Source organism: Electrophorus electricus, chromosome 21 (genome assembly GCF_013358815.1).
Source record: "Electrophorus electricus isolate fEleEle1 chromosome 21, fEleEle1.pri, whole genome shotgun sequence".
Taxonomy (NCBI): domain Eukaryota; kingdom Metazoa; phylum Chordata; class Actinopteri; order Gymnotiformes; family Gymnotidae; genus Electrophorus; species Electrophorus electricus.
Genome location: NC_049555.1, coordinates 3,599,020 through 3,618,835, shown reverse-complemented (window position 1 = coordinate 3,618,835; position 19,816 = coordinate 3,599,020). Strand labels below are relative to the sequence as shown.

The 19,816-nt window shown below is 44.9% G+C and overlaps 2 protein-coding genes across 3 annotated transcripts in view; both read right to left on the bottom strand.

The window, feature by feature from the left end:
* Positions 1-3,516, bottom strand: part of adarb1a (adenosine deaminase RNA specific B1a) — a 36,281-nt gene extending 32,765 nt beyond the window's left edge. The window contains exon 1 of the mRNA XM_035520722.1: positions 3,283-3,516. The gene's annotated coding sequence lies outside the window, so the exon portion shown is untranslated. The remainder of the gene's footprint in view (positions 1-3,282) is intronic.
* Positions 3,517-6,159: 2,643 nt separating this feature from the next.
* On the bottom strand, positions 6,160-16,688 carry fam207a (family with sequence similarity 207 member A). Of its 2 annotated transcripts, XM_027025212.2 has the most exons (7): positions 16,389-16,688; positions 16,179-16,293; positions 9,747-9,815; positions 8,280-8,451; positions 8,160-8,198; positions 6,854-6,922; positions 6,160-6,765 (listed from the first exon to the last, which is right to left on the bottom strand). In XM_027025212.2, exons 1-7 carry the CDS (start codon positions 16,548-16,550, stop codon positions 6,645-6,647), a joined length of 747 nt encoding a protein of 248 aa, XP_026881013.2. In that variant the 5' UTR covers positions 16,551-16,688; the 3' UTR covers positions 6,160-6,644. The 2 variants fall into 2 exon arrangements, with proteins under 2 accessions (XP_026881013.2, XP_026881014.2); XM_027025213.2 differs by lacking the exon at positions 8,160-8,198.
* Positions 16,689-19,816: the final 3,128 nt, after the last annotated feature.

Here is a 19,816-nt window from a genome sequence, read left to right as displayed (position 1 = left end):
CTAAGGAGATTCCTTATCCTGAAAGTTACGTCATGTCCAGCGCTAAAATCTACATTCGTTTACACCGGTGTTTCCCAGTCCTGTTACTGGGGTAACATGGCACTGCACAGCTTAGTGTTCTGTGCGCCTGACCCAAGCCACCGGCTTAGTTACAGAGCCACGAGTTAGTATAGAACAGTTGTGTTCCAGCAGGGTCACTGTTCAAATGTGCAGTGCAGGTCTATATCAGGAACAAGACTGGGGAGAAAACAAACTCACGCACAATCACACGGTTCACACACCAGCCTACTCGCCAGATCACCACACAGCAAAAAAACACCACCAGTGCTGAATTACCACCTACAATGTGGAATTCACAGTATTCATCTGTGCCCGGTTGGACGTACACCGAACACTCTAGGTGCTAATTCAACATTGGCAGGTTTTTGCTGTGCACAGCAAAAAGGGCGCGAGGTGGAACGCATCCTGCTCGGAGCGTGCTTGCACTTGCAGTGTGACTAATGCAGTACGCTAATCGCCTCCTCACAGAGTGCCGCTGGCTGCGTTACAGTAAACGACGCCGTTCCTTACCAGGGGCCATTAGCCTCAAAGCCACAAGGAAATAATGATCTGATAAAACTGTAAACATTTAATCACACAGCACATGTGGGCAAGGTTTTTAATGTGGTCATTACGCTCGTCTTTCTATATTGCATTGCCGTATTGAATCTATCTTAAGGCACAACTTAAAACTAGCTTGCTATAATATCTGCTATATCTACTTCTATATCTTTCTCATTCTCTTTTCTTCGTTGCTCTTCTTTCTCACTCTGTCTCTCTCTCCCCCGTACTGCTGAATCACAGCTCCGTGGCCTCACCTTCATGCCTCACCTTTTTGGCTTGGTGGGGTGTTTTGTTTGTCTGTTGTCGTGCTGATTTCATACCTGTCCTAGCTGCATCATCAGGCTTCGTGTCCTGATTGGCTGTGCTGGGGGCTCACTGGGCCTTGCTCACATAGCTTGTGTCCCGCACTCTCTCAAACTTTACGCTTCCCAAACAAACCCAGTCTATGAAACTTTACACTGACTACACTTGTCCCATTCTATTCAACTTCATGGCGACAGTTAAATAGAATGAGGAAATAATTAACCTATTGCACTACAGTTTACACTGCACGCCTTTACTTTCTGTACAAGCTACAAATTAAGACACTCTGTCACCTTTAAGACACTCTGAACCCACTCTTCTAAACTTCTGTTTATCCTTGTGATGCCTGAATGCAAAGTGCTCGCCAGTCACATCAAATGCTCCAGCACCCGGGCACAGAAACTGTTCCTACACCACCGTGTGTTTAATCAAAAGTGCAGCTGTAGCTTCTCGGGTTTTCAATTACAGAAATTAAAAATTTGGTGTAGAAATGACAGTGGAATCCCAGAGGAGACCATTCATGCTGCCTTTATGCCATTGTCACAAACCAGACACCAGCATGCAACTAGAGCAGCACTGCATCAATAATACATCACCATTACTGTTTACCTTGCAATGTATTAAACACATACTGGTCAGCGCATGGTTAAAGGATGGGCTTGAATCAGTTTGACATTTAAAAAGAATCATGCTTGAATTACTTAGTTTATCAAGGCAGTCGCACTCCCAGGAAGGTCTGGTATTAGTCAGGATGCTCAGAGAGGATCGGGTTAAAAAATATATACAATAGGCCTCTTCCATCTTGGAGAATGTTAAATATTGGAGCTCTTATATTTGTGCCATTTGTACTGTGCACCGTGTGCATAACAAATATACTTAACCATATTTGCCAGTTACACTCACTTTACCAACGTGCACTGTGCACCGTGTGCATAACAAATATACTTAACCATGTTTGCCAGTTACACTCACTTTACGAGCGTGCACTGTGCACCGTGTGCATAACAAACCATGTTTGCCAGTTACACTCACTTTACCAGCTCACCTCACCTCATGCCACTTGAGTAGCTTGTGTGTGTGAACTAAGGACAACAGCAGAAGAACAGTTAACCTGACGATGATGCCTGGCCTCGACAATGCAAAAGCGAACTGGTTTGTCCTGAGTTCAAGGCTACACGGAACAGAACAGCGCAAACAGCGCGAATAATTAAGTGGCCTTGCAGACCATGCAGACCAGCGTTTAAAAAACACTACATGCACGTGTGGGTCAGTGCAGCATGTCTGAAAACATAAGATGGCTTTTAAGGAAAATTGAGCAGGTCATCCAAGAGGCGCTGAACCAGAGACATTTCTGAGAGTGTTGATGATCCGATTGCTAAAGCTGGAGTCAAATGGGTACATTGCGCTACTGTTGAAAACAGTAAAACAGCCAATATTCTATTGAAATAGCGCTGAATATGTAAAACAGCCAATATTCTATTCAAAAAGCATTGAATATGTAAAATAGCCAATATTCTATTGAAATAGCGCTGAATATGTAAAACAGTCAATATTTTATTCAAAAAGCACTGAATATGTAAAACAGCCAATATTCTATTCAAATGCCGCTGAATATGTAAAACAGACTATTTTATTCAAATAGCGCTGAATATGTAAAACAACCAATATTCTATTCAAAAAACGCGGAATATGTAAACTCGTTCAGAGTGTTTATATTCCTATAAAACATTTTTCTGAAGTTTGTCCTTCAGAAAAAAACACGGTTGGAATCCGACAAACGCGCGTAGCGTAGCAATGACGTTTGCTGTAATATAACGCACTGTAGGCCACTCTATAGAAATAAAACACTGATCAATTTAATTTTCACTTAATTCATTTCTCATACATGGATTAGGGTGACTATGCAAAACAACGTGTTTCACAAATAAATATGTGCTCAGGTGTAATCAAGTAATACCATAAGCCTACTCAAGTCCATTTGGAAACAGCCCCTTTTTAAAACGGCAACTGTGAAGTTGACAGACATGCATTTCACACCAACGACAGTAGACTTGGACGACAGTTCGGTTTTGGGGGTGGGTGGGTGGGGGGTCAGGTTCAAACTTCAACAACTCACGACCAATTTCTTTTACAGTATGTGACGGTCGACTATCGTGGTGCCACTACGTTCAGCGTTGATAAATCACTTCGCCAACCAGAAGAAAAGATGTGTCCGAAACAAAAGGAGGATTTGAAGTTAATGCCAAAGAGTATGCGAGGGCTACCAGTGGGATGCAGCACCGCAGGTGTGTAAACTACAGAGGCTGCAGTGTAACAAGGACAGCCACACTGCGACACGGAGCCCTTGTTTGGAGTCTTAAGGAGGATGTTACTCACGGTACTAAAGATACGAGCGCTATCTCGACGAAACGATTCCCGAAGCTTAGCGTCGCTGTCCACACTCTCGCCAGACGAAACGAGCCGTTAAAAGCCGCCGGCAGTGACCGTCATTAAAACGCACTCTTAAAAACAGACGCAAGCGTGTGCCAGCGGGCAGAAAGTGGCAGGATAATTGGCCTGGTACACCGGTGGGTAGCTTATTTCACGGACAGCTATGAACGCTGTCGGACATCGCAGGGGGGGGGCGTGGACTACAGGCCGTCGCTGTGGCACGGCTCATTTCATTGGACCGAGAGGAGGCGGACGCTAAAATTAAACGCAGCCTCATTGGTGGACGACCTTTTGACAGGTGGGCTGCCCCAAGCCTGTTGGTACACGAGATAGGTAACGCGGTTTTATTCCCTGGTGGCGGAATTTCTGTTACAAAACCTCTCACCTGTTCACATAAGGTGAATATATTTGTTCATATATAGATTACATATAGGTTGCGTTCAGTAATCTTCGCAATCCTCTGTTGCACTATAGAATCTACACTGGAGTTGGTCAAAAATGGCAATTTATTTATTAATGAAGTACCTAAAACTAATTAAGCCGTTCTAACTTCAGTTGGCAAAGTTTAAATCGACTAAACAAAGTTAAACAGAAAGAGAGTCGAGTCAAAGCTGGAGCAGTCTAACAAAATCAATCGGTTTCTGCATGACGACAGATTGATTGAATATGGGTAAGAGAATCAGGTGGATTAGGCGTATGCGTATGAAATGCTATAGCGTCCAGTCGCAAGACAATTCAATTATGCGCGGCGGCAATTTTATTCATTCATTTATTTAATTTACTTTACATGATGACGAACGCTAGAAGCAGTTTGTCATTCAAAAAGCATGGTGTATTTAAAAAAAAAAAGGTAGGTCATATATACTTTTTAAATATTCCATGATATTGTCGGAAACTGTGGCGCTGTAGCATCACACAACCGGACAGAGCCACGCCGCGCGTCTTTTAGGTTTCCTAGTTTTGCTGGAACAAGCTGCAGGTGTGCTATTTTTGGTTGGCTGACCCACCTAAAAATGATTGTAAATAGTCGACACAGTTTTCAACCCTATATTATCAACTCTAAAGAAACCGTTAGTGTTAAGGTCTGATTAAAGGCATATATACCTGTCGTTGAACAATCTGTGTGCATGGTTTTAGGTGCGTCCTGTTCGTCTGCTGTGCAAGGTTAGTGTTAGTGTAGCCTCTTGTCTGAACCTTGCGAACACGTTTTCCACTTTGGCGTCACAAATCTCGAGCGCTGGGCTGCACGGGCCATCATCTGCACGCGGGTGAAGTGGGCGGTGAAGCTTGCTAACGCGCGCGCGCCTGACCAGAGCGCTCGGGACCAGCAGCCACGGTGTGGTTAACGATACGGCTTAAACGGTGACTCGTGCAAACGGTGGGGAGCGTGGGTCCAAATACAGGCTGCTCTGAGACGGACGCCGCGAATTCTTTAATAGCACCTGGGTATGGTGTCAGGACTGCACCCATTAGAAAACAAACCTCCAAATCTCATACTCCTGCAGCGAAAAGTATGGCGAATTAAAGGTAGCAATAGTATAGTGCAATAAAACTATATTTGTATATAAAACAATACATCAAATATAATAAATCAAATCGAATCATATATATATATATATATATATATATATATATATATATATATATATATATATATATATAAATATATATATATATATATATATATATATATATATATATATATATATATAGTGTGTGTGTGCGCGCGCGCCCGCGCGTGTGACTGATGTAAATGTAATGTAACTTATCACCCTCTATACACACTGTATATTATATATTAATTTGACAATTTTTTTGTCCTTTAAGAAATTTAGCTATCAGCAGTGGCTTGTGTTTTTTATGCCGATCTGAGGTCAGCTTTGTGCATGCGCTTATGGTATGTTTTTTTGGGGTGTCTGTATAAAGGGGGGGGGTACTCACTTTTTTAACTCCCACTTGCTATGAACAACATAATAGTCCGTTTTCCCGCGCTGAGGTAACACCGTTAGCTAAACTACCAGAATTAAACTACATTATATGAAGTGTTGAATCTCTCCCGTATTTAATACCTTGGTAGAGTTCATCGGCTTCCAGACGGATTTGTCCAATGACGCGGAGCTCCTTTTCAATCCGCGTCTCCTCTCCCCTCCTCTGATGGTTTATTAATGAAAGCTAATGGCCACACGCCCACTCCTGCACCGTATTGATTGCGTTTGCTTTTATATATATATATATATATAGATAGATAGATCTCTCTCTCTCTCTCTCTCTCTCTCTCAACAGGATCGGCGTTCCCGTTCATCATCATTCTAACTAGTATGGAGACACGTTATCCTTAACACTAGTTCACGCACACATGGAAAACGAGTAATAATTATGTAATAAGTAATAGACATGTGTTTTATTATAGTTATTGATTAAGGGTTTAAATTGTCTTTCTTTTCTTTTATTTTGGAGTAGTTCAAATCTGCAAGGGACAAAAAAAAGTCAATGATTATGGTTACAGCGTGAGCCTTTTAAATGAGAACTTTTTAGTTTAAATCATCAGCCTCTAAAGACGTTATTGAAAGTAAAAGTTGTTCTTGCTACAACCAATTATTTTCTAAATGGCTTGCATGGAAATCCAAGCAGACTGAAATTTTGTGCTGTTTTAATAGAAGGCTGGTAGTCCATCTTATAACAAAATCTTAAAACAAAAAAGCCATTATTTAAAAAAAAAAAAAAAAAAAAAACGCTCAAAGCATTAAAATCGTCACTGCTGTTGAGGGCAACAGTCTGGATGCAGCTGTGTATGGTGAGTCAATTTAACACAATGAAGCAAAATGGGTTTATTTTCTTTAATCTGGATTGAGAATGAGATTTGTGTGCACATAACTAACACTGAACTGAAACATTTTGTCCCTCTGTAGACTTTATTTATTTAGTTATGGTACTCATTATGTTGCCTGAGCCAGCTCTATACTCCCAAATACAACCATCAAAACAATTCTAAGGCAATTTACAGAACTGGTCTCAGATCAGTGGTAAACAGTACCTTGTAGTAGAATGCATTCTCTTTATATGAATCGGTGTGCCTAGGTCAGTGTAGTGTGGACATAAAGCCAGATCAGAAAAGCATTGTAGGATAAAGTGACTTTGTAATTCAGAAGCTCTAGATTGACTGGATTGCTCCTTGAATTATGTTTAAATTTAGATTTAAATTAGGACACTCCCTTGGTTTAGCACAGCCAGGGTATAGGTCGTTGGGTCGGGTGTATGTTACATCAGTATGTCTGGTACGGAACAGTCTGTTGAGGAACAGCGCGGGTTCAGCTCTGCTCATCTTCCTGTCTGAGGCGTTTCCGCAGGTGTTCGCCAATCGCAACAAGAGGGTTGGCTTTGAAGGTGGGGTCTTTCACCGCCTCACTGAAGCGAGAGGCTTCCACCTCCCTGAATCGAAAACACAGAATGACAGTCTTAATACAAACCCTTGTAAACACACACACACACACACACACACACACACACACACACTTACAGCAGTTTCCGTTTCTGCGCAGGCTTCATCTGGCAGTAGTCCGTGGGTTCGGCTTTTTTCTTAACCGCTCTGAGAGAACGAGAAAGGAAAAAAAAAAAAAAAGAGTTATAGTACAGTACATGTTGAAGGAAAACATTTTAACCAACCCACTAGATACACAGCAGCTGTCAGTAATTATGGTGGGAACAGGCATATATTAAAAAGGAGGAGGGGTTGTATAATAAAAGAAACTGAAGACGATCCTGGAATTTAGATCCTGCCATTCCGCCTGAAGTCAGAGGGTTATTCCAGACCCACCCTTGCCCCCACCAGAGATCCAGCCTGGCCCCAACCCTGCCCACTCAGGCTAAAGCCTGCAAACTTTTCCAGTCCAGGATTTTGATTCCGCAAACATGAGCCAAATATCTCTGTGTGCACTTCGCACACTCAGTGTTGGATGAGAACTTTACAGCCAAGTCATCATTTTGTTTCTTTACAAGGCTCAAGCGAGCGCAGTGGAATTTTTTAAAGATCTGTGAAAATGAACCCGACTTTTTTTCCCCCAACCCGCTTCCACCTCGAGACGCTGCTTACATTTGGCAGTAATGAGATGCTCCTCGCTACAAGCAGAAGTAAGGAATTCAAATCTACACACAACACCGTGCAGGTCTTGGGAAACTAGCAGGGTTCCCAAAATCTCCACCCACCTTCGTAGATTAATTACGCTCGTAACGTACACAAACACGCCACGAGCCGAGACCATTCGGACTTCACCTCCTAAACTGCAGGATCTCCTCTTCAGTGAAGTGTTTAGGCTAAATGAGGATGGATTGGTGACTGAAACACAGTTCTGCTCAGCGCCGTCTGACTCGGGTGATCTTGCGGTGGATCGGTCTGGAATGAGGGGCGAGCACGTGTGTGGGCTCAGGTCTGTCGTGAATGTTGAGTTTGTGGCACAGTTAGGGCAGGGATTACGGTGAGGCAGGCGGTGCAAAGAGGAACGTGGAGCGTCAACAACACTCAGTGTGTGTGTGTGTGTGTGTGTGTGTGTCAGAAAGGAATGTGGAGAGTCTTAGAGAGCGTCAACAACGCTCATAACGAGCGTAGGGAGCCGGACGTGGTGTGTGTTTTTGCTGTGTGTGTGTGTGTGTGTGTGTGTGTGTGTGTGTGTGTGTGTGTGTGTGTATGTGTGTGCGCCTTGTTTAGAAATGCTCCGGTTCTCATGATACATTTTATTTGGGGTTATCCACATAGACACACACCCCTCATGAGTTGCCTGCATGCATTCAAACACTTGTCCTACTACTCTCCTTCCTCCTGTACACACCTCATGTGCGACAGAACGTGCCCGCGCGGGTGTGTCCGTCTAGGAGAAAGGGAATGGGGCAATGAGAAGAAACACGGGGAAAAACTACAGAAGCGAGGGCGCGGCCACCAATTTCCCTACCCTCTCTGTTTCCTGAGGCCGGAGATGGGGGCGTGTGCTCTGACAGAGGGGAGGAGCTGACAGAGCTCGGGAAGGGCATCGGCCAGCGGCTTCATGTCCCCCACCACGGGCGTGGCCTTCCGGCGCGCCAGCGCCACCTGCTGCTCGCGAGCCAGCTTAATTGCGTTGATCTCTGTGGAGATGTGGCCAAACAAACAAACAAACGCACATCGAGTCAGCTCTGTCAACGTGCTCACAATATTCAAGTTCGAGAGCCCGGAACGACACAACCGCCCCGAGGCGGTTTACTGAACACGCTTCCTACGAACTGAATGTGGCCGGAATGATCCGATGTTGCTTGCGGAGCGGAGCGCAATGCAGAAAAGGCTGCCCCGCGCGCCCCCGGGAGCATCTGACCCGGTCTCTCCGCGGGGAGCCGTGGGTGTTGCGCGCGTTTGGGCCGACGCTTCTTTAAATATGAATTAGAAGCGTTTCAGGTCCCACTGCCAGTCGGTTCTCCCACCCCCCGTCTCCTGCAGCGCTGAACGCGCTCGGTTAGAGCTTGGCGTCTTCCCTCCTCAAACGGTTTTAATCGGGTGTGTAGCGAAAACACCGACCCCCGAACAAAACTCAGTTTTTTATGTCACTCTGAATACAAAGGAAATCCTATTAAAATGATGCCATCAGGAGAGGGAATCCAAAGTGCCTGGGTGCGGGATCGAAGGACAGGCTCACTCGTCTAGGGGCCGAGTCCTCGGCAGGGATCGCAGGATGTGTGTGTGTGTTTGGGGTGGGGAGGGGTCCTAACGGCCCACTTGTTCGTAGAGCGGTCCCTTTAAATCTGGCCCTCATCGAGGTCAAGTGTAAACTGCGGTGGTCAGCCCCGCCCGACACACCCACCAGCGGACAGCAGCAGAATCGATCGGCACCTTCCACCCCCGTGGGTATTGTTTTTTTCTCTAATAGGCGGCACGTCCTCCAGCGTCCCGCGTCAGGTTGCGCGGAGCCAAGATCTCCATTAGGCCCTAATTATAATTAGCTCGGCCGAGGCTCCTGTTACGCGCCGCATTGATTGGCCCCCGCGGATACGGTTTCCGGCGTCGGACGGGAAGAGAGGGAGGGAGGGCAGGGATGACGGGCGGCTCGGGTACCGGCGATCGCGCCCGCCTAGCGGCACCGAGGCCGGGTCCGGCGTGGATGGCCGGAACCAGAGCTAGAGGCAGACGGGGTGCATCAGCTCCCAGAATTCCAGAACACCACATGGAGAAGGACTCAAACAACAGAAAATAATCATTTTATTTGAATAATCAGTCATTTGCGTGACCTTCCCAACACCACAGGCTGAACCACATCTCACGTGAGGACTCGGGAGCTCGTCCGTGTGACGTGTCGCTCTGTTATGGCGAGAGTTTCAGCTGAACATATTTCTTTGTCGATTTTCAAAAAGGCGGGCACCGAAACTGACGAAAAAACGGAGAAGACACTTACTGTTCAGCCATCTCTCTCTCCTCTCCTTCATCTTGTCCTTCTTCGACTGGTGCATCCTCTTCCCTCCACCTGGGGGGCAGCGACAAAACGAGGCACGTTAACATTTAAGGCATTTAGCTGACGCTTTTATCCAAAGCGACTTACAATTATGGCTGAGTACAACTTGAGCAATTGAGGGTTAAGGGTCTTGCTCAGGGGCCCGACACTAGCAACTTGGCAGTGGTGGGGCTTGAACCAGCAACCTTCCCGATTACAAGTCAAGCAGCTTAACCGCTGAGCTACCACCGCCCCTACGCCGGGCGCCTCATGACCCGGTCGACGTCGTGTACACGTGAAACCGACCACCAAAGTGCAGCTGAGATATCCAAAGTGTTGAACTGAGTAAGGCCTAAAAAACATGGCTGTTCCACAAGTGTGACCAAGACCAACGATGTATATTAACACACAGTTTCCGACGGACTGGTGACATTTATAGCAATACGGAACACAGTTGGTTACTACTGTTACTGTGTGGACTGGCACTACACTATAAGCTCCATTACTGTGTGGACCAAAGTGAGGTGACAGTTACCGGTGGCACAGTTGGGTGGCATGCACACTGTAAAGAGCATTTACAACTATATGTAAAACATACATCGGATTCATCAAAGAGAACTGAACAAAGCTTCTTTAAAAACAAACAAAGAGTATAATGCAAAGTAAATATACTGAAGTTTTTTTATTTCAAGGAAAAATCACTACAAGCAACATTTATAAAGAACGGTTTTGTCTTTCTAAGCACTTAAAAATAAACCATTGTTTCAGAGGAGATAAGCTTCATTTCAAAACAGGAAAACGGGAACCTCTTATCAACGTCAGCACAAAGAGCCGCAAACATTTTACTGACGCAAATGACCTATAGAAAACACGAGGCAACTGCTTGTAAACCGAAATGATTCTGGCGAAAAGTTTCCAGTATTTGGTTATTTAATTTGATACATTTACAGTGAAATCTGCAGCAAAATATATTTTTAAAAGTTTTATACCTACAACATCTCTTTTACGTTTATAACGGAACAACTCAAAACCCCCCACGGCAACCACAACTGCAGCAGTTTTGAAACTGAGCAGCTAGAGGCTGCAGTACCGGCTTCTGCCTCTAGGGCACCGAGCCCATGTTCGCTCACAGCAGCAAAAACGCATCCGTTTAAAGATATGCAGCTTAAACAAAGTTTGATTGTATCCAAGCGCTCCCTCCCAATCTACCAACACATCATGAGGGACCAGTGCGGGGCGGGCCGAATTTGGAGTTGCAGGGTGTAGCAATTCAGGGGTCGAGGAAAAGCGCCTCCACTAAATTCCCTGCTAACATGGATGTGATCGTGAAGAGGAATAGATATGTGTGTGTGTAGGCTTTGGCTGCGTGTGGCTTCCTACTGCCGGATGGTGCAGGCCTATCAGGCAGTGCAGTCTGCGAGGCTGCTACGATGCCCAGCACAGCAGAGCACAGGATGTGTGTGTTGTTTCAAGCTGACATAGGACGAGTACTGGTGGCAAATGATATGAGCATGTTGTGTGTTTGAGAGACGAAGAAAGAGCGCAAGCTCTTGTGTGTTATTTTAAGGCTGTTTGCGCGAACTGAAATGTATGTGTGTAAGGGAGATATAGTTCCCACGCCTGAGAGTGGATGCCTTGATGTCCAGTCACTAGAGAGGCCCAATGTGAAGATAAAAGCGGATTTTCCTACACACATTGACTCTCTCTCTCTCTCTCTCTCTCCCACACAAACACACACGCGCACGCGCACACACACACACCACAGGTATCAGTCTCCCTAACCACAGGGAAGTCTGCTCCATAGAACAAATACTTCTAACAAATAGTATACTTTTTTGTCTCAAAAGTGACAGCTGATTTGTGTTTCATAGTTGATGGAGAGACTGTGTGTGTGTGTGACCTTTCGATTGTCTTTTCGTACTGTGGTAAAATGAGATTTGGACCATGTTACCTCAGGAGCAAGGGAGTTTAATCTCTCTGTCGTGATCGATTGCACACCATTTGGATGGCACAACACATTGCTTAACTAAACAGGCTAGAAGCTGCATTAACCCAAAGAAAACATCTAAAGGAAGTCAAACATTTAATCTGCCACCACTGGCACCCAATTGCATTTTTATTACTGATGAATATTCATCAGAAGTTAAGCTGTTAGACTACTGGAGCATTTTACCCTCCAAGATAGCAGACTATGTTAAACACATAAAAATGAGGACGGACAGTGTGGAAAAGTTCTCGCGTTTGTCTGCTGGGTCGAATTTATTACAGTTTCCTCTAGTCAGTGGGAAAATCAAGGCCAGCTTCCTGGCTAGACTACGCGCGATTTACGCCAGCTTCATTACAGCAGTTGTTTAGTCCAGAACTAGGGCCAATCGGAACTGTTCCTTCTGTGGTCACTTCCTGTCACTGAAGGAAGCAACGTGCTGCCAAAACATCATATGTAGCCAATGGAAAACAGCTTCCAAATCTAGGCTACTTTGCCCCGGTTGTTGGAATTGCAATGATGGTCACGCGCAGGAAACAGCAGTTACTGAAGATGGCAAATGCAGAACGCATATATTTGAACGCAAATACTCTGAATGAATAATATCTGCATTGGACAAAACAAGAACATTGTGTGTGTGTGTGTGTGTGTGTGTGTGTGTGTGTGTGTGTGTGTGTGTGTGTGTGTGTGTGTGCGCCAGATTATTCTGGGCACGGAGATGTTCTCCGTGCCCAGAATAATCTGGCGCACACACACAAACAAAACACATACACCTTTATTGCTTATTTATCAATAAATAATACACTCATTAACCATACGTAAAGTGCTTCCTCCAAAGCCAGACATTATGTAGTACTCTCAGTAGTCTAACCTGTTTAACCGTGTCGAGGGTTTTTGATGGTAGGTAAGTGCTCGGTGTGACTTTGAGCTTCTGGCTGAGAAAGCGCCTGGCTGCACTTATTTCCTCAAACGCCTGCAGTGGTTCGCCAGTGGGTGAAGAGGCCAAATATCCCTCCGCCAGAGGAGATAGGCCCGATCAATTTATTTAGTCGTTATTAGCTAACTACTGGCCAAAGGGGCTGGTCAGGCCAGGGCTCAAATATTAAACTGCCATCACTGGATACCTGTGTGGTTAACTGGCGTACTGGTTTATAAAAGTACACCCCATGCTGATGGAAAGATTTACTATGAAATGGTGATGATGATTATTATTATAGGGGTACTTATGCAGCATGTGTGTGTGTGTGTGTGTGATTACTGAACCTCCTCCTCACACATACATAAACATCAACCCCAAGAGAATAATCTCCCAACTAATCTCATTCTCAGCAGGAGTAGAGCGCAAGATCACAGCTACCACCTCCACCTACTCTTCCAGAATCATCGTCATATAGATGAAATAAAGCTGAAATTCAAACATTTTGCACGTGCTGTCAGAGAAGTGGAACACTGCACCACTCCCACACAGTCACGCAAACACACACCCACACAGTCACACACACTCTCACAGTGTCACACAAACACACTCCCACACAGTCACACAAAACATACTCCCACACAGTCAAGCAAACACACACCCACACAGTCAAGCAAACACACACCCACATGGCCACTCCCACACAGTCACACACACTTTCACAGTGTCACACAAACACACTCCCACACAGTCAAGCGAACACACACCCACACGGCCACTCCCACACAGTCACACACACTCTCACAGTGTCACACAAACACACTCCCACACAGTCACACACACTCTCACAGTATCACACACACTCCCATAGTATCACACAAAACACACTCCCACACCGCCTGATGAATTTCTGCTGGATGGTTGGGCAAGAGGAAGTCATGGTCCTGAACCAGCTCAGCGGGGTTGTGCACTACCACAGTGACCAACCGAACAGGTTGGTCTCTACCACAAACCGTTAACACATCAACCCATAACCAATTATCCCAGCAATATTAACCCTGCAGCTGTAACAAACACCCTTGTAGTGCAATGACCCTATACCCTATGTTATAAAATATTTTAATAACAATTCAGATTATGACCCACCGTACATTTTCACTTCACTGCCCTGAGTCACATGACTATTTCCATATTTCCAAGTCACATGAAAACTATTCCAATGTCTCCAAGTCATGGAACAACTTATTTCCAAGCCACCCAATTTTACGCATATACATGCTGCACATCCGGCAGACCGCCTGAGAAGCCTGGACTTGGGAGATGAGTGGCAGGTTTTGGGTGGGAGCCCTCTTTAACGAGTCTAGAGCAGGTGTCGGCTCAGCGGTGAAAGGTGACAGAGTGATGAATCTTTGCATCACCCACCACAGCAGCAAAAACAGGCATGTTTAATGTGCTGTAGCTGTGCGATAAGCATCTCCGCCCGCCGCCTCGAAACCCAATCGCGGCCTGCCCTCCTCTTCGTGCGGGGAATGAGGGAGTGAGGGAGGGAGGGAGGGAGGGAGGGAGGGAGGGGTAGAATCCCCCCTCCCTTTTCTCTCGCTCCCTCACCGCATCCTGCCCAGAGAGACTATCGTCTTCCCAAAGCTGGCGGAAATGGACACGGTTCGGCCTCCTTCCCTCCTCTCTCTAGGATGGGGAGGTGGTAGTGGAAGCCAACACCTCCGCCCCCCACCCCTCCGAGGAGCTGATTCGGAGGTTAAGGAGGCGGTTTTTCGGGGTCGCGGCGAGACACCCGATGCCTCTGATTAAAGAGCCAAGCGCTCGCGTCCTGTCAAAGCAGAGGAGCGGCCGGATCGATCCAGCCAGTCGCAGCAGATCGGCCTGCGGACAGGCAGACTGACTCGGGCATGATTTACGTCTCGGACGGTGATTTGCTAGCTTCACCATGGTGGGCCTGCAACATCACCACTCTACATGACATAAATTAGCTGATGTATTAACTGAAGTATTAATTAGTAAATTTAATAAGTTAATTCATTAATTAAGTAGTCCTGTCATGGCATTAATCATCAGGAGTTGGGCAAATTACTCCACACCTGGGCTGCTAAGGAACTTGACCAATTAGAGCACCATAGATATACCTGATCTACATGTGAGCTTGTGCTACATTTTCTGGTATTGGTGACTCGTTGGGTCCCCACGGTGACAACTGGACCCTTGCTCCCGATCGGATGTACAGAGTTACGGCCAATCGGAAATGGTCCGATCGCCACATTACACCGAGCAGAGGTTCATAAAGGCTGTTCTATGGTGATACGGACCCACTGCCTGCTGAGAGAATGTCTGCATCTATTAGAGACGTGTACGGGGAGCAGAGGAATACATCACGCCGTCTCATCCTCACACACACCTCTGAGATTCATAATAAGGCTCATTGCTGTCTTTCAGAACGCATAGGAAAAATTTCCGAACCTCAAAAAGAAAGGTAGTGACTGAAAGTGAGAAGAACGATACAGTCCAAAGCATTGAAATTCCTGCCTAAGAAAACCAGTGTCATTTACACATCCATAAGAGTGTCCTCTCTCTCTCTCCCTCTCTCACTCTCTCTCCCCCTCTCTCTCTCTCTCTCTCCCTCTCTCACTCTCTCTCTCTCTCTCTCTCTCTCCCCCTCTCTCTCTCTCTCTCTCTCTCCCTCTCTCTCTCTCTCTCTCTCTCTCTCTCTCTCCCTCTCTCCCTCTCTCTCTCTCTCTCCCCCTCTCTCTCTCTCTCTCTCTCTCTCTCTCTCCCCCTTCTCTCTCTCTCTCTCTCTCCCCCTTCTCTCTCTCTCTCTCTCTCTCTCTCTCTCTCTCTCTCTCTCTCTCTCTCTGCCTATTTCCCTCACATGCCTTTCCATCATTCTAGAAGCAAGTCTTCCTCTAGCATAATAAAAAGGAAGCAGCACTCCTTTCGCGCACGCTCACCAGTCTGAAGGCCAGCAATGCTGAAAGGAATTACGAATCATCTTAACTAAGACTTCATGCATGAGTTATATATACTACCAAGGGCTAAGAATAGCACAACACTGCCTTATGAATCTCAATACAGCAAAAGCCTCTTTCCGCCACGCTGCATACTGAGACAACTGAAATACAAACTGGGAGGGGAATTGCTTGGGCAAACACTTTATTATCTTTCTCATTGCGGCAATATAGTATTTTACTTACATTTGTATTTATTCCTGGCTGCGTCTGAATGGGCGTTTCCACAAACATTTAGCTACATTAAGAACCCCTGGATCTGAGCGCTGTTGGGGAGTCTGACCTAATCAGCCGCAGGTCCCAGTGCCCCGGTCTACACAACGCGACCACCCGCCACTGACGCCCGTGTGACCCGGCGGCCTGCAGCCTTGGTGTCCAGACCTCAGCCCGCGACTGCCACCTAGCGGCAGCGGGTATGAAACGATCAGTACTGCATAAGGAGTGATGAAACTGAAGCAGACCATGTTGACCTAGGTTACCTTTTTGTCTTTCTGCTGTCCGGACCGCTGAAGTCTCGTCGTATTTTAGAGTCTGTACCAGAGCCTCGGGGGTGATTTTGGTCCCCGCAAAGATTCCTCTGGGGAAAGTAAACGTCTATTGGGGAGAAGAAGGAATTAAGATGCACTGCCAAACACAACTAGGCAGGAATGTGGACGACCGCCATCTGGCAAACAGCAAAGCCCACATACCTCACCGTCCTTGGCGTTATTACCCGCTTTACCGTGCGGTTCTGGCCGAGCTGGTTCTCTGTTTAGCTGCACATCTAGCTTCAGTGAAATGGGGTTTCTCCCCTCCATGTGTACAGCGCCCTGGTGAAGTCTCTGCCGCGATCGCGTTATTTTCCCCACCATTTTGCTCAACTATGTGATTTACAAAATCAAAATGGACTCTGCGAATATATAAGATAGGTGGGTCACCTAAGCTGATTTTCCTCAACAACGGTATTTGTTTTTGACAACTCACATGGCGCCACGCGTGCTACACCTAAAAGCGCCCGGAGCAAAGCGCGCAGAGCAAATGCAGTTCCGCTTCAACTTTTCCTAGCGTGGTCTAATTCAATTCGGTCCCTTCATTTGCGCAGGCATAACCGAGATAGGGGCGTCATTTGTACCGCTGCATTTACGCATTTGGCCGGTGCTGTTATACAATTTCAATCATGTTACATGAGGTAGGCGAGAGTAGGGTTCTGAGGCTTGCACATGGACTCTTATCTGGGGGGTTTGAAGCAGACCCCCCCCCCCCATAAAGAAGCAGTACTGTTACCCACTGCACTATACCAATCATTATGTCAGTTATAGCATATGACACAGTGGCCAACATGTTTTGGCTTAATTTTATGTAAACTCTGTATTTTAGGGGTATAGATATTTTGCAAGTGTATTTTGTAGGTGGACAATTTCAAACTGTAGTGCTCGTGCTACCTAATATGTCAGACAGCAGAGTTCCTGGTGTTTTTTACAAATGTGAATTTCATTGATGAGTTAAGAGTGACTTTGCTAACCAAAAAATATCAGTAGTTCTGTGGTCAGAAAACGACCGTTGCTAAAAATGTTAAAACGCAAACTGTGCGCAGATGAGGTAAACTGTTTACTGTACGTGTACAAGATGTTTCTTGCAAAGTGGCTGGTGACTGTGAAGAGTGAGTGAGTGTGAGAGAGAGAGAGAGAGAGAGAGTGTGTGTGTGTGTGTGTGTGTGTGTGTGTGTGTGTGTGTGTGTGTGTGTGTGTGTGTGTGTGTAAGTAAGTAAGTAAAGCTCTTCTGCTTACCTAAAGTGTGTTAAGGCTGGCGTGCTGTGCGGCTGGACCAGAACAGAAGTATGCGCTGTGTGAGGCTCAATAAGAAAAATGTAAGACAAATGTACTCAAAATCCTCTTTATTCTGCACTGGATGTGGCAAATGATTAAATGCAGTTTGTCAAAATACATACTGCCTACATCTGCATAAACAGTAGATATATATATGCATACTTCCAACATATGTACGAACAGTAGACCTAAATATATACTGCCAACATCTTTGTGAACCATATATATAAATATATACTGTAAAAACAGTTGACCTAAATACATACTGCATATATCTGTATGAATAGATGTAAATACATACTGCCTACATCTATATTTACAATGGATCTAAATGTATCCATTGTTCAGGCCTACATTTGGACAAAGAGTAGATTTAAGATTCATTGAGCGATGGTACAAAAAGAGTTTGAAGATCCAATTCAATTAAATTCAATAAGAAATCTATAATAAAGTACAATAAAAGCAATGTATAAAAATAATACTATCCACCAGCAGCATAAATATGATATGAAATAACAACAGGTAATAAACTCATAACAGAAGCAACAGCATTTTACAATTATTACATAACGCAGTTACAATAGTCCCTCTTTTTCGTATTTATACCCTCTCAGAACTATAGACTTACTAACAAAGGCTTTTAAAACTGTACATGAAGCAATAATAACACAATTCTAGAAACGGAATCGTTATTGTTGTTGTCGTTAGTGATGCACAAGTCTGTGGGGCTGTTTGCTGGGTAGTTTCATTTACGATGTGTCTCCTCTCACAAATAAAAGCATGGAGATGTGCTAAACCAATGTAGTAAGCCTCCTATGTAAAAGCAATTACATTGTCCATTAAAACATAACTAAATATAATACAGTTATTACTTAAAAACAGTAGGAATTGAATGGTAGAGTTTAAAAGTGGAGCATGGTGGGTCCCTGGTGGTCTTTCCTGTAGCGGCTGGCTTGAACCAGTAACCTGCTGCCTGTCCGGACTTTGTGAAAAGCCACTTGACGACTAAGACACAGCAGTCCAGCACCGCTCTCTCTTCCTCCTCTCTCTGTCTCTCTCTCTCTCTCTCCCTCTCTCCTCACACACAGCTTAAATGTGTAAGATCCGCAAGGAGCGATGTTTGTCGGCAAAATGAAAAACACCAACGCGAGAACGTCGAGCTGTGAGGTGAGAGCCGTCCCCGGTGCTCTCGTTTGGGGTTCGGCACGTTTTGGCTGGGCGTCGGCAACACCCTTGACTCAGGATCATGTGTTATGCGTGTTATATTTGCAGGATCATGTGTTATGCGTGTTATATTTGCAGGATCATGTGTTATGCGTGTTATATTTGCAGGATCATGTGTTATGCGTGTTATATTTGTAGGATCATGTGTTATGCGTGTTATATTTGCAGGATCATGTGTTATGTGTGTTATATTTGTAGGATCATGTGTTATGTGTGTTATATTTGCAGGATCATGTGTTATGCATGTTATATTTGCAGGATCATGTGTTATGCGTGTTATATTTGCAGGATCATGTGTTATGTGTGTTATATTTGTAGGATCATGTGTTATGTGTGTTATATTTGCAGGATCATGTGTTATGTGTGTTATATTTGCAGGATCATGTGTTATGTGTGTTATATTTGTAGGATCATGTGTTATGCGTGTTATATTTGCAGGATCATGTGTTATGTGTGTTATATTTGCAGGATCATGTGTTATGCGTGTTATATTTGCAGGATCATGTGTTATGCGTGTTATATTTGCAGGATCATGTGTTATGCGTGTTATATTTGTAGGATCATGTGTTATGCGTGTTATATTTGCAGGATCATGTGTTATGCGTTTTATATTTGCAGGATCATGTGTTATGCGTGTTATATTTGTAGGATCATGTGTTATGCGTGTTATATTTGCAGGATCATGTGTTATGCGTGTTATATTTGCAGGATCATGTGTTATGCGTGTTATATTTGCAGGATCATGTGTTATGCGTGTTATATTTGTAGGATCATGTGTTATGTGTGTTATATTTGCAGGATCATGTGTTATGCGTGTTATATTTGCAGGATCATGTGTTATGTGTGTTATATTTGTAGGATCATGTGTTATGCGTGTTATATTTGCAGGATCATGTGTTATGTGTGTTATATTTGTAGGATCATGTGTTATGTGTGTTATATTTGCAGGATCATGTGTTATGTGTGTTATATTTGCAGGATCATGTGTTATGTGACTTCTGTGTACACGTGAGGGAAAAAAGTAAGCAGAAACTCAAAAACGTGACCTATCGCACCTTCAAATCCAGTTTCTGCATGAAGAACGCAGG